Genomic DNA, 15,131 nt, shown 5'->3' with positions numbered 1-15,131 from the left:
TCCTAAATCAGGAATCCAGTGACGAAGATGAACTGAGATTTGTTCACGATGTTTGTTAATTTGCAATAAAAATGTGCATAAACTATTAATATTCAGAATATTCAGGTATGTCTGTATTTGTCAAATTATGTTGAACATGTTGACACAGAATGACAGGAAGAGAAAAGTTCAAAAGACTTTGAACAACTCATGAGACGCTGGGTATGAAAACATTCCACAATCTGTGTTCATTTATAGTTATGTTTCCTGACAACTGGTTGGACTGTTGTGCAGTTTAGGAAACAGATCAAGTTCATGTCCTTTTGTCAACACACCAGTATCATGTGACCTCAATCTGACTCACCATGATAGAGACCTGAGAACATTCTGCTGTAAAATCACTCATGTTTCTTAGAGAAATAACATTTACTGTCCTGAACAAAGTCTTTATCAACACAACTGTCCTTTAAAGAAAGTTACACATACAGGAATCTAATCCAGAGAAACACTGACAAACTATTTAGAATCAGTGCTACAAAAAATCTTAGAGACAAACGTATTCATTTAAAATGTAATCTAATCAGTGGAATTAAATAGAAACAGAGTTAAAACCTGCCTTGTGTTTGACTGACTGTCTTCTTTAGGTGAATATATATGAATCTGATGAAGCAGGCAGCCAGTGCAACAAGAAAAACACCAGCAACAGTGACAGGTATTATAATGTGAATCAAACCTGTTGAACAAAGAAATAAAGTATGTCACAACAACAACAACCATTAAAAGATGAGAGTTACATTTTTTAAATCAGTGTCAGAATGAATCTTACGATGTCTTTGGTCTGGGTTGTCTAAACCTTCTCTCTTCTTTTCTCTGCAGGTCGTGGTCACATTGGCTGGAAGAGTCTTTTCCTCTGCAGGGTTGGCAGCCACACATCTGAATGAAGAGTTGAAGTCCTGCTCGTGTACAGAGAGAAGCAGAGAGACAGCAGAGCTGCTCTGGTTCAGGATCTCCTCGTCTTTGTACCACAACAGTGTGGTCTCTTCAGCTTGGTCCACAGAACACAGCAGGGAGCAGCTCTCAGAGCTCACACTCAGTGTTTTCACTGCAGGAGATGGGACAGAGTCTGCAGAGGAAAGACATATGAAGACCACTGACTTTAGAAACTACACTTCACTGACTTCCTTCCTCATGTTCATCAGGGAAAGTCAAGAGGGAAACATTTTCAGATTGATGCTTAAATTATATTAAAACGATTAAAGTCTCAAAGATTATCATTTCAATAAAAGTGTGTGGGGGGGGGGGTTAAAGACGTAAGAGAAAGTTTATATTCCACCCCAGACGGCCATGGACGCCGCATTGTCCAAGCGACATGAGGTGATTTTTATCCTGGAAGCTAGCCAGGGTGAAGTGGCCCTCATTGTAGCCCGGCACTGTTAAAGGGGAACTACTGTTTTTTACAACCTGGACCTTATTTCTGGCATAAAATATGATCGTTTACTCACCCTTAATATAACTTTGGTGTCATTTGGAGTCGTTCGGACGATATTTAGATCCGCGTATATCCATATAGTGGGAGTGACTGGGGCACCGAGACACAGCCTCTAAATAACGCATTATCTGCCATGAAACTCGTTCATTTCACCAATAATTTGCTACTGCTAGTTTTTTGCACTAGCGTATCATAACAAAATATTGGTGAAATGAACGAGTTTCAAGTCAGAAAATGCGTTATTTAGAGGCTGTGTCTCGGTGCCCCAGTCACTCCCACTATATGGATATACGCGGATCTAAATATCGTCCGAATGACTCCAAATGACACCAAAGTTATATAGGTGAGCAAACGATCGTATTTTTAGTCGTTCATTAATCTTCTCTAACCACTTGTCCTGTGAGGGGTCACGGGGTCTGCTGGAGCCTATCCCAGCTGTCAATGGGTAAGAGGCGGGGGTCTACCCTGGACAGGTCTCCAGTCTATCACAGGGCTAACACAGAGAAACACTTACACCTACCCCAATTTAGAATCACCAATGAACCTAACCAGCATGTCTTTGGATGGTGGGAGGAAGCTGGAGTACCTGGAGAGAACCCACGCAGACACAGGGAGAACATGCAAACTCCACACAGAAAGGAACCAGTCGGCCTGGATTAGAACCCGGAACCTCCTTGCTGTGAGGCATCAGTGCTAACCACAATTCCACTGTGCCACCTACAATCATATTTAATGCCAGAATTAAGGTCCAGGTTGTAAAAAAACAGTAGTTCCCCTTTAACAGTGCCAACTTCAAAAATGCGATACCAGAGTTTACTCAACACATCGACTGCCCACCAGAGGAGTACAGGTGCTTATAGAGTACTGTGGGATCTAAACACAAGGACCTACACACGGAGCCTACGCGTGGTGCGAGTCGATTTTGCCAGTCGGGTTCATTTTTGTTTGTACTTCATGCAACAATAGCGGCTAAAACCTTTTCCTGAACACAAGTTATACACATGTCTGTAATGCCAAACCTCCTCAGTTAAACCTTGCTGATTCTTTACACACACTGCCCACCACCCTGGATCCGTTGTTGACTACAGCTCAGCATTTAATAGTATAGTCTCCTCCAGACTGGCCTCTAAGCTGAATGACTTGTGTCTGGTCTCCTCCCTGTGTAAGAGTTTTTATCCCCATGTCATCCTTCTGCTCTACTCTGAGGCGTAACTGGCGTCACAGAAACACTGTACTTTATTGACACAGCTGCAATATTATAAATGTATGTATACACAAGAGCTACCCCCTTTAAGTTTATATTTTATATTTTATTTTATTCTATTTGATTGTATGTCATTTTATTTTAATTATTTTTTATTTTTCAGTTATACATTTATACTCGTATTTTCCACCTTATGTGCTGTGTGTAATGGTAAATTTAATTTCTTTGTCTCAGCCACTAGAGATGGCCATCCTCCCCCTTCCTAACGTGAGATACTGGGCCCTTTTGTCTTTGTGGATTGTGATGTCTGGACTCGGCTTTGCACCTAAATGCAAGATCCTGCAGGATACCCCAAGTGTAAAACACACCAACGGGGGGTCGGCGTCGATACCTGCAATAGACAAAAGGGTGTGGCAACACTTCCTGGAGGGACCGACCCCTGCAGCAGACAAAGGGATGCAAAAGAGGTGTTCCTCGGGTATAAATGTTTAGGTTTCCCCACATTCGGGGTCTTTCTTCACCTTTGACCGCTCGCGTGTTGATTGACCTTTTCTTTGCAAAGAAAATAAAACCTTCAGAAGTCTCTCTTTCATTCTTCACCAGCAGCAGAGGAAAAACTTCCACAACATGTGTTGAATTATTTCTTTCTTTTTTTAGAATCAGAATAAGAACCAGAAAAGACTTTACTGCCAAGCATGTTTGTACATACAAGGAATTTGCCTTGGTGTTGGTACGCATAAAATAAAATGAAATAAAATAAAATAAATATAGAAACTATATATAAAATACAAAAAATACAAAAATATATACACAGTATTCCACCAGAACTGTGGGATGGTAGTGGGTTTGATGTGTTCATGGGGGGGGCTTGGCATTGTTCAGCAGACGGACTGCAGATGGGAAAAAACTGTTCGCCATGCGAGTGGTTCTACACTCGATGGATCGCAGCCGTCTGCCAGAGGGGAGTCTGTTAAATAATCCGTGTCCAGGGTGAGAGGGATCAGACACAATCTTAGCTGCACGCTTCAGAGTCCTGGAAGCGTGCAGCTCGTCGAGAGACTTCAGACTGCAGCCAATCACCTTCTCTGCAGAGCGAGTTTTACTACTGGCTGCAGGTACTAAAATACATTTCACTGTGCATTGTTCTATGTGTAACTGTGCATGTGACAAATAATTTACCTCTTATCTCAGATGTTAGAGCAGCAGGCAAGAAAGTGCGAAAAATACAAGTTACATAAAAAGAGAAGAAACCACAGGATAGAAAATATATTAAGGGTGAAAAACAGATTTCCAGTTTCTGGTGAGTCTGCAACATCAGACCAGATGTTGTAAAGCGTCTTGAGACAATTTGTATTGTTACTGAAGCTAAATAAAGAAAACTGAATTGAACTGAATTCAGGAGTGTTGCACTCAGGAAATGAAAACGACCCGAGAAACGTTACAGACAAGACAAACAAGAAGCGGGAAGTTAACTACGATCAGTCATCAGAACAAAGATGACTCTTTAACAGATGAGAATGAAAAAAACATTGTGGTGTGGAGGTAATGCACAGCATGAGGATGTTGAGGCCTGAAGGGAACACATCAAAAGCATTTAACTGAGCAGACTCATTGTGAAAGAATCACAGAGATTACTATGTGTTTCTACTGCCCTCAGAGTTCTCTGACTGTTCTATTAAAACACATTTACTGTTCCAACCAGTAACTACAGGTGTCACCAAACCAACCAGGACTGAAGTGTTCACTTTAAGTGGAGGATTCCCAGATCAAGCAGCAACATATGAACTGGATATGGATGTTATTAGAACAATGACAGCATCAAGACACACAAACTGGAAGAAGAAATGGAACTTACCAAACACTGAGACTTTATAAGATGTGATGGTGAAAACTCTTCCTGTTTCAGACTCAACATAATAATCTCCTGAGTCGTTCTTCTTCAGACCTGAGAGTGTAAAGAGTCCAGTGGTATTGTTCCAGTGAAGTCTGTTCTTGTAAATGTCCTGTTCTATCTCATATTCTCTTTGTATCACTGAAGCAATAAGCTTTACTCCATATAACAGAACTCCTCTCTCCATCACAGGGTCAGGTAGAGTGATGTTTCCTCCCACAGTTCCTGTCAGGTTCTTCTTCACCTCCTCAGTATCAGACAATCTAATCACTGTAAAACATAAAGAGACACGACAGTAAACATCAAGTCACAACCTCTGATCAACATAACAACATGCAGGAACCCTTTAGTACGTGACATGCTAGCTTCTATGCTAACAACCCACCTGACAGCCCACTACGGACGCAGTGCTGCCAACTCCTCAGTAAGGGTAGCTGTCGGCTGTCCTAAAAGTCGCTAGAAGTCGCTAAATGACGTCATCGGCTAATTTGCATAATTTGCCATTTGGATGTAATTGTGATGGACGCTGTATTATTAAGGCCAGGCATACACTGTAAGATATTTAAAATCCTTTGATTCAGCTCCATCTCAAACTGCACGACTAGATCGCCGAGTTCAAAAGTTCAAAGCCTACGAATCATGTTCTCACACTACACGACCTGATGCTCTGATGCGACTTGACTGCTCGCACTGTACGTCCATAGGTATACCACACGTCGGACTTTTGCATCCGGAACTGCAACGGCAAAAATAAGTAGAAGACGAAGAAGAGGAACCTAGAAGTGAGAGACGCACATCGAAGTTGTTTTGATGTAACTTCAGCGAGGTTGAGGCAAATCGGCTCGTGGCACTGCTTCTACTGTGCGATACCTTCACGAGGAGCGACCAGGATTTCAAACAAGTTTGATTTTCTTGCGAGCACACGATTTGTGATCGGGAGGTCGTCGTGAGGTGTTAATCTCTCCTCGTTACCCCACGTATACTGCACGAAGCACGACACCCAGACAGCACGGTCGGTCTTACCGACGTCGGCAATTGGAGGGCACCAGCGGCAAAGTGTCGGCAGGTTTTTTTTTCCCTGCACGCCAAATACAACTTGTCAGTTTAGGTCGGTAAACCATCGGCGTGATGAGTCTATGCCGCTCCAACATGCATGCGCACTCCGTAGATCGGCAGAGGAACCGTGAGGAACCCTTTTGCCGATCCCGCTTTTTTTTCCCCTTTCTTTTTTTTTTCCTTCCGAAAGTGCTGTTGGCTGGCTATCACAACCGTTGGTCCACATCCAGCGACAAGTCGGCTGTAAGGACAAAGGTATGTTGAGCTTGTGTAAAATCCGTATGCCACAATTTATATGATGATATATGATATGCTATGATATTTGGTAGAATGCATAGACTAATCCGGTTTAGGATAACTTTTTGGAGATAGTAACGTTAAGGTTAACGTTAACGGTTAGCGTTACACAAGATGTTTCTCAAGCTATCTGGTTATGTTAGCTGCTAACTTACATACTGCATATGGCTAACTTACGTAAGTAAACTCATTGTAGAAGTGTTTTTAATCAGATATTGTATTCTATGACGTCTGTTGTGGTTAGAAAATGCTTTAACGGAATGTGTTTTCAGCAAACGTTAGCTAGCGTTAACGTTAGCATAATTAGCTTGCCACTTCGCTGGCCATAGCAGGGAGAGTCATGCTAGCAGAGGTGAAGTTCGGCACTTCTTTTGAATCTGAGGGACCAGTGGTTACTTTGGCATTTACGTTCAATTTAAACTAAAGCAGAACTTCAAGCATAACTCTCGCCAAAATGCATCCTAGGGTGTTTTTGTGAATGCACCTGAATCAAACTTTCGTTTAAAAGCATAATTACGTCCGAAGCGCAACTTTTAAGCTTGTCCGAGTTGTCGTTTTCGGGTGAGATGGCCTTTTGAAGGGTGATGCTAGGGGGAACTACTATTTTGATGCATGATCGTGTCAAAATGGTTATTTTTAAAACACTAAGGCTGCGTTCAGACTGCCAGCCAAAATCCGATTTTTAGCCCATTCAGATTTGAATCGGATCTCGATTTTGAAGTCTGAACAGTGACAGATCACATGAAATCCGATTTTTGCCAAACGGTTGCAAACCACATCCAGAGGTAGTTTCATATCGCATTCGTATCGGATATGGACAGATGCGTCTCAGTCTGAACAGCTCCCAACACTCAGATGGGTTTTGACTGTCCGTGACGTCACTTACGCGACGCCAGGCCAGAACCAATGCGCCAGACCGCGTGCCTATTTCCGTTGTGGAGGAGCCACGTTACGGCCACGGACAGTGATATTACAGCTATCACAATGGAGGAGGACTTTGAAAACAATTCGCCTTGGACAGAGGAAGAAACTGCATGCCTTATAAATCTTTACACTGACGTGACGTACATCCATCGTGTTGTTTGTTGTTGTTTTGCTTGTCGCTGTCGCAATTATATGACGTCTGACAAATACACGTGCTGAATGACGCTTCCGCTCGTTGCTACAGCAACCTATCAGACCGGTGAAGAATGTGGCCCAGTCTGAACAGAACCATATCCGATTTGGACACTTGCTAAAGGCAGTGTGAACAGTCAGCCCTAAAAATCGGATATGAGAAGGAATCAGATTTGAATCAGATCCGTCTGCAGTCTGAACGCAGCCCAAGAAGGCTCGACACAACTTGAAACTTTGATCGAAGTATCATCAGTGTCTCTACACATGAACCCGAGCATTGAGAACATTGTTCGTGTACACATAGTTTACTAAAAAGAAAGGGTTTGGACAACTCACTCCTTGACTGGCAAGATGGCGGCGAGCAGAAAAACCAAGTGAGTTGTTCACAACCTCTCTTTTAGTAAACTCTGTGTACACAGTGTTCTCAATGCTCGAGTTTATGTGTAGAGACACTGATGATACCTCGATCAAGGTTTCATGTTGTGTCCAGCCTTCTTAGTATTTTTAAAATAGCATGCTCCTGGCATTCCCATTCAAAAGGCCATTTCACCTGAAAACAACAACGGAAGCTTAAAAGTGGCGCTTCGGACATAATTATGCTTTTAAACTAAAGTTTGACTCGGTACATTCACAAAAACTTCTTCTACATTCACATTGCACAGTAGTCTAGATCACAGCCTGGTCTAATACATATTTGTCATATTATGTATTGATTGCAGGGTCCTCAAATTGTCTATAAACTAATGCTCCCTACATGATTATCTGTTCCACAGGCAATGTTCAGTCCCACTCATGTTCCAGATCCTGCCCAGTTCACAGCTCCAACACAGGTACACAGTAAAACCTTGACCATCATCACCCTAATATGTAATCTATAATTTGGTTCTTAGCTGAAGTTCACTTTGGTCTCAGTCATGTGAAGTTTGTCATCAGGAACACAATATATGAGCAGATGGATCTAACTAGCTTACTACTCAAACATTACCTTACAATCCACTGCTTCATCAATCCCTTATTTAATCAAAATGTATATCCCTGTTTGTTCCCTACATTTACTATGTGTGTCTGTTTCACAGCAATGTACAGTTACTCCCAACAGCTATTGTTTTTTACTGGATGTATTGTACACCTCAGCTGTGCTGTTGCCGTTTTTGTTGCTGTGCTGCTCAATAATGGAATAATAACCATAATTTAGGTCAAAACTGAAATCACAATTATTTAGCCTAAACCAGGGGTTCTCAACATTTTCTATCCCATAGCCCACCTAGACATACTTGTAACAGAACAGGGCCCGGTAAATAGCCTATTGTTAACATACTGTATGTGAATGTTAGCCTCTGCATGTCTCTAATTAATGATAACTCTAAAGATCAAACAGATGTGGCCAAGATATGACATTTTCATGATATGTCTGTTGTAGGACTGAAACGATTGCTCGACTGACTATCTTGGAGGGAGTTTCTTCCCGTGAGGATGGACACTGGATTACAGCGGCCCTCACAACCCCACTCCACCACCCCACCCCTTTCAAGTGTACATATTGTATGTAGTTCTCTGCAAACCTATGGTGGCATCATGCCTTCAGTGTGTCTTGAACAACCACACATAAAAGGTTGCACATATTATATTGGTATTTTATCGTATTTGACTGTAGATTTATGAGTGAAGTTACCAACACAATAGATTGGCTGTAACACACTCACCCATTTTAGAATCACATTCCCTCTCTCTGTCTCTCTCTCTCACTTTCTCACAAACACATACAGACACAGGGAGAGAATGTTAACTTGTGTCTTTATTATTTTGTCAGAATGCACCAGAATGCTTCGTTTGTATGTGAAAATCACAAAAAATTCACCAGCCGCCACTGATCATGAGTTATAGTAATACTAACCCACTCTATTTCTCTCTTTCTTCCCCTCTTAACCTCAAGGATATTTTGACATTGATTTAGTTAAGTCACTCTCAGAAATGTGTCATCTGTATGATTTTTTTATGATTAATACATCACATAAACTGTTATTGAGTGTTGTTGATACAGTAAGGAAACTTGTGTCCTTGGAACACAATCTGATAGCAGCTAGCCTAAACAAATCAATAAGACCTAATATAACGGTGGGATCCTACTAGAGCGGTGAAAACCATTCAGACGCTTCGCTCCCTTTGACTTAACTTTGGAACAGCTGATTTTCAAGCATGCTGTGGCGTTTCCAGCGATGCAGCCGAAAATCAGCTGTTCCAGTGTGGGAGAGCGAGGTGACCGAATGCTTTCCTCGCTCTAGTGGGATCGTGCCGCATAGTCATATAGCCTAATAATTATGTCGGGTTTACGTTGGCTCACGGTCGGCGATCATTTGGTTTACGTTGGCTCACGGTCGGCGATAATTCTAATGCCGACGTCTTCCCGACGTCTTGCCTATTAGCTACCGATCTCCATAAGACGTCTCGCCGATGCACTTTATGTCGGGCAGGAACACGCGGCCCGACGTCGGCAAGACCTAATTTGTTGTCTGGGACGCGACTGAGACGAAATTCGGCCAGATTCAAAAAATAGTCGCACGAATGGAAAATCGTCTCAAAATGAGCCGACAATCGCACAGTGTATGCAGCTTCTGTGCATGGCACCTTCTCAGAAGCAGGGGCGCCTGCAGCTGCAGGGGGCGACAATATCCCCACACAGATATGACAGATAATAGAAAACCATGCAGCGCTGCAGATCTGTTTATTTTTTTCCAAGTGCTCGTGCCGCCCCCCTTGTGTCATTAAAAACGGTTCGCCCGTGCCTAAAACCGCTACTGGTTGCAACACCCCATCCCCCACGGGTGTGACTCCCATGATTATGTTATTCATGAAGTTTGTATCAAACAGGTAGCCCTTCATATTATTCAGTAGGCTTGAAGTAGCTCTCAGTCTAAAAAAGGTTGGTGACCCCTGGTCTGACGCAGAAACTTAAACCACCGTCCTGCAGCGGGTTAAACTGCGCATGAGAGCCGGACATCCCATCACGTGCAAAGTGAAACTCAACACAAATCGCAGCCTAGTGTTTCAGTAGCAATATACATAACGGACAAATAAGTTTAATGAGTGTGCACGGGTTGGAAACCGGTCAAACGTAACGTTTCTACCGAATTTCTCACGAGATAAATAAATTTATCTAGATCAACATTTCAGAAAATTAAAATCCCGGACATAACTGTCACGCTACAATGAATATAAGCTATGAAATATTTTTCTAGCTACTTTTTTTTTTCGTAGCTTCACTTTGACGACCCCTGCAGCCGTATTCCTCCATTTTGATGAAAACTGTGTTGAAGCTATGAGCTACGATTCTAGCTCCAAGCACCATCCAACAACAATCAGAGTAAACTCTCTGGAACAGTGCAGATAGCTGATCTTTATTCTAAAGCTAGAGAAGCTCCTCATGTTTCTACTCTTGTTTTATTTTGGTCCAACACCTTCAATCAGCTCAGGGAAAAGATTCAGATCATCTGTGAAGACTTACCGGAGAAGAGGAAGATGATGGTCCTCCATAACTTCATGACTTCATTAAATGGAGACACACGATGAAGTGAAGCTGATACGCGGAGACAGTAGCGGACACTACTCCGTTCTCAGGGAGGGATGTAAAACAGTTATTACTCAGATAGATTTAAATTATTTATATATTATTGATTACATCGCTTTACAATTCCGACTGTTGTGAGAAGCCTCCACGCGTTCTTCCTCTACTAGGAGATTGAAACAGGTGGGTACCTTACAGCCAGTGATGGGAACAATGGGTGCATTGTGTTGCGCTGTCACCCAGCCTCAGTGTTTTCATCCCTCTGGGTGGGCGAGCGGGTATAGTCGCATAAATGATGATGATTGGCTAAGGTAGGGTAAGATTTCATGGTAAGCCAATCAGCGGCAGAGCAGTGTTCAGTTGGGCGTAGCAGTGTCACGCTACATCAGAGAGAGTCTGCAGCAATGGAGAGATGGAGCATTAACCGAAGGTAAAGTTGCCGCCCCCCCCCCCCCCCCCAACCCACCACCAACTCAACAATATATTATATTATTATTTGTATTATTTTAAATACAAAAAGGTAACAAGAACAGAGAAAAACAAGATAAATAAATGAAATACAGTATATAAACACCAATGTAAATTGCACAAATCCTTCATCACAGGATCTAATAACCATGCTTGAAAAATCCCCGAAGAAAGCTAAAAAATAAATAAATAAATAAATAAATAAATAAAAAACTACATAAAAAAAAGCACTAATACAACTATTTCGTATTTTACATATGCCTACGAGTTTTGTTTTGCATCATCCTAATACCATCTGAACAGTTTCAGTTATGATAACACACCAGTTTTACATAGAGAAACAGCAGATAATTAACATAATCTGAATTCACTGCTCAGACTGTAGCAGATTTTTCAACCTGGGGTTTTCACCCTGTTTACAACTGGCATTAACATTAACAACAGGTGTGAAGTGCAATTGCCTCAGTTCTAATAGTTGCTAGTTCAGCAAAACTAAAAACCAAATACAGTCGTCTTCTGTAGCTAATAGCAACATATTAGAAATCTGCATACCTTTATCTTTTTCCCGTTTCTCCTCTTCTTCTTTTCTTCTTTTTCTGTACTGAGCACCTGATGCTTCTTTGGTCTTGTAGTGGAAATTTTCTAAGTAGCCTACTGACTATCATAACAAAATATTAATGAAATGAACGAGTTTTGTGGCAGATAATGTGTTATTTAGAAGCTGTGTTTCGGTGCCCCATTCATTCCCGTAGTGGAAAAATTCTTAAGTGCTGACTGTCATGCTTTTGCTCACGCAAGACAAAACATATCTGCACCTGCTCAGCCGTATCTGTGAGAACCATCTCAAGGTCCCACTGTTGTTGAGCAAACTAATAGAGACTAAACATCGTATGAGAGGAACAAGAATGAGCAGAAAGTAATTGTACAACCCCTTGTTTAAAATATAAAAACTGTCTGCAAAACTAAAACGGCAGAAGAGAATCTGCGGAGTTTTTTCACAGATGATTCTTCCCCCTTCATGAACGGCCCACTAAACATTATGTGAGTTTTATTGCAAAAAACAAAGGTATACCTTTGTTTTTTGCAATAAAACTCACAAAGACAAAAACCTTTGTTTTGAGATCTTTTTATTCGAAGTTGTGAAAAAATCCACGACAAACTTTAACTTTGATCCATGATGAAGATGAAGGCTCGACATCATTAACTTTTGCATTACTTTTGCCAACACCGTCAATCACAGCTTTTTTTTTTTTTTTCCACATAACCCAATTAATTACATGTAGGTATGGGTCTATGGGTCTATGTCAATTTTGGGAATGAAATACAATTCATTTGGAAGCAGTTTGTGTTGTGTGGCCTGGGATCAGTCTATCCCTCGCCCCCCTCTTCCTTGCCAACCTCTGCAGTCGCAAGTTGATCCCCCTCCCCCGTCCTCCACTACTGCTGACACACACACAACCCGTATGACTCTTAGCAGGAAGTTGATGTGATAATGAGAGCGGCCTAGCGCCCACTCCTCTAACTTGACATGAGCGCTCGTCTAGAAAACAGGCGAGTTTTGTTTTCAGTTTTTTTTTTTGTTTTTTTTTTTGATGGCGCTCGTGCCACCTCACATGCATTGCGCTCTGGGCGGTCGCCCACATTGCCCATAGCATAGACACGCATGTCCGACTCGTAGACACACACAGGGGTGCAGATCCGATGTCAGGATTGGGGGGGACATAAACGTGATTTGTTTTTGTTTTTTTGCCGGTATGCAACTTATACCATACCACCATAAATCACAACTACGTAGAGGCTCGCCATATCGTTCATATCAAAAGTACTGCACTTACTTAACTGTTATGAATCTAACATGTGAAGAATGTCAAGTCTGAAAATACATTTGTTCAATTTCGACTAATTTCATTTCAGAAAATGGGGCGGGGGGCATGTCCCCTCCAACCATATTTATTTGGCTTGTTAGCGTTGCTGTGTCATTGTCATTAGACTTGGATTAATGTTAACAGGTTTTAGACTGGACTTAGTGCATTCAGCTAATGTTAGCTAGCCTCCTTTAACATACAGATTTAATACAGAGTTGCGTTGTGTTCTTTCTCTTCAGATGTTGAAAATTTGTTTCATTTGTTTCAGTGACAAGCTAACTGTGACACACAAGAGTGAAACAGCTGGTGCATACACACTGTAACACTGTCCTCTTCCAGAGTCACAGAAAAATAACCATCCTGGTTCAGCCACTGCAAATTTAATTTAAATAACATTCATTGTTGTCTCTAACGTGCAGAGACAAGCATTGTGTTTGCTATCATCACATCTAGCTTAGTTACCTGAACTGTAATTACCATGGCGTCATCTACCAACCTCCAAGGTCACAACATTAATTCTAGTTCAAGTGTGCGTCTGCTAATGAGTAACTGATATGTACTCATGCGTTTTTCTGATTGTTTCTGCTGTTGAGTCATTGTTAGTGAAAGCGTGTTCTGAAAGTGTTTCCCCGCTCATTCTGAAAACACATTTAACTTCAAAATCACCAGAAAAGATCGTGAGAGATGAACCAAGGCTGGACGAGGGAAAGTTAGTCTGGCTTTCGCCAGCCTGATCTGACGGCGGTTTCTTTTCCGCCCTGAAGATCAGGCTGGAAACCCACACAATAGGCGTGTTCGACTTCATGCAGATCTGTGCAGATCTGACTTGACGTGATGCATGCTGGGTTGTTCATGCTCATAGACTATGATCAATCATAGAATATGATTGGTTAAAATGAACTTGTTCATCCCAGCATGCATCACGTCAAGTCAGATCTGCACAGATCTGCATGAAGTTGAACAGCCTAATGCTCGTTGATCACGCCTCTTGTGCAGTAGAAATTACATGGGAGTCTGCCATCTGTTCATTGGACAGTCCCATCAGAGCAGACGAGGAAGGTTGCACATAAATACATAAACCAGTCAGTCAGTCTTAGATAGATAGACAGATAGATAGACAACTTTACTGATCCCTTTGGGAGGTCCCTGCAGGGCAATTGACATTTCCATCGCATGCAGCTCTGTCAGCTGGGGCTCCGAAAAAGGGGGGGTAAAGGAGACGGATTCTAGGGGCCCATGATTGAGGGGGGCCCAGAGAGGCCCCTAATGATGATGAAATTATACAGAAAAAATAACGACACTAAGTTATTAACTAACATATAATCACAAATGTTTTATTTTCAATGTCCTGGTAACAATAACTTTATTTGTTTTGGAAACATCAACGCCTGCAGCCCCCCCCCTCCCCTATTCATGTAAAATGGTTCAGTCCGACTATGGTAATGATAGTCAAAAATACCATTAAAATGCATAACTGTATGTAAAATAGCATCAAAAATTTTTGCCGCTGTGTTGGGGGGCCCTGTAAAGATTCTTTTCATGGGGCCCAAAATCCCTAGCGGCGCCCCTGACTGTCAGACATACATGTACACGAACTATAGACCCAAATACCAAACACCCAGAAAAGAATAATAATAATAATAAATATTGTGACTGTACTGTGCATACATGGTTGAATGGTCTTTGTATTTGTATCTCCAGTTCATCTTAGGTCAAAGTGCGAGAGTCAGTGAGTATTGTATGGAGTATTTTGCATGACTGGAATTTAGGACCTTGAGCTTTGTTTTGCACTGATTCCTTTTATATTTTATTTCTAGCTTAGGTTATTCTTCCTTCTTAAATGGTTGATATTTTAGTTTTGCACTAAAATCATTTGAAAAGCTTGTTTTTTGTTAATAGAGATGGAACAAATGCTGCATTTATACACTGTTTAAAATGAAATGTGGTTTCTTTCTATCAAGCCTGCTGAGGAAGGAAGGAATCAAGTTACAATGGTTAAAAAGAATATGTAAAAACAAGTGTTGTGATGACCCCTGGTGTCATCTCTGGGAGTTACCTCTGTTTGTCTCTTCTGCAGGTAGCTGCACCTGTGGAGCCCGGTGTGTCCAGGTTACAAATAGTCCTACCTGTCTGATCAGTCTCTCTCTGATCTTCTTCCCAGACACTTCACAGTCCTGTTCATTTATGTCGAACGTATGTCTCCC

General features: G+C 41.7%; 1 protein-coding gene across 1 annotated transcript in view; it reads right to left on the bottom strand.

Moving 5' to 3' along the window:
* Positions 1–10,571, bottom strand: part of LOC311506711 (SLAM family member 7-like) — a gene marked incomplete at both ends in the record, with an annotated part of 64,372 nt that extends 53,801 nt beyond the window's left edge. The window contains 2 exons of the mRNA XM_084570780.1: positions 4,528–4,833; positions 10,535–10,571. Coding sequence (XP_084426906.1) covers positions 4,528–4,833; positions 10,535–10,571 — 343 coding nt within the window. The remainder of the gene's footprint in view (positions 1–4,527; positions 4,834–10,534) is intronic.
* Positions 10,572–15,131: the final 4,560 nt, after the last annotated feature.

Source organism: Chelon labrosus, assembly GCF_963514085.1.
Source record: "Chelon labrosus genome assembly, chromosome: 2".
NCBI lineage: Eukaryota > Metazoa > Chordata > Actinopteri > Mugiliformes > Mugilidae > Chelon > Chelon labrosus.
This window is presented reverse-complemented; position numbering and strand designations above follow the sequence as displayed.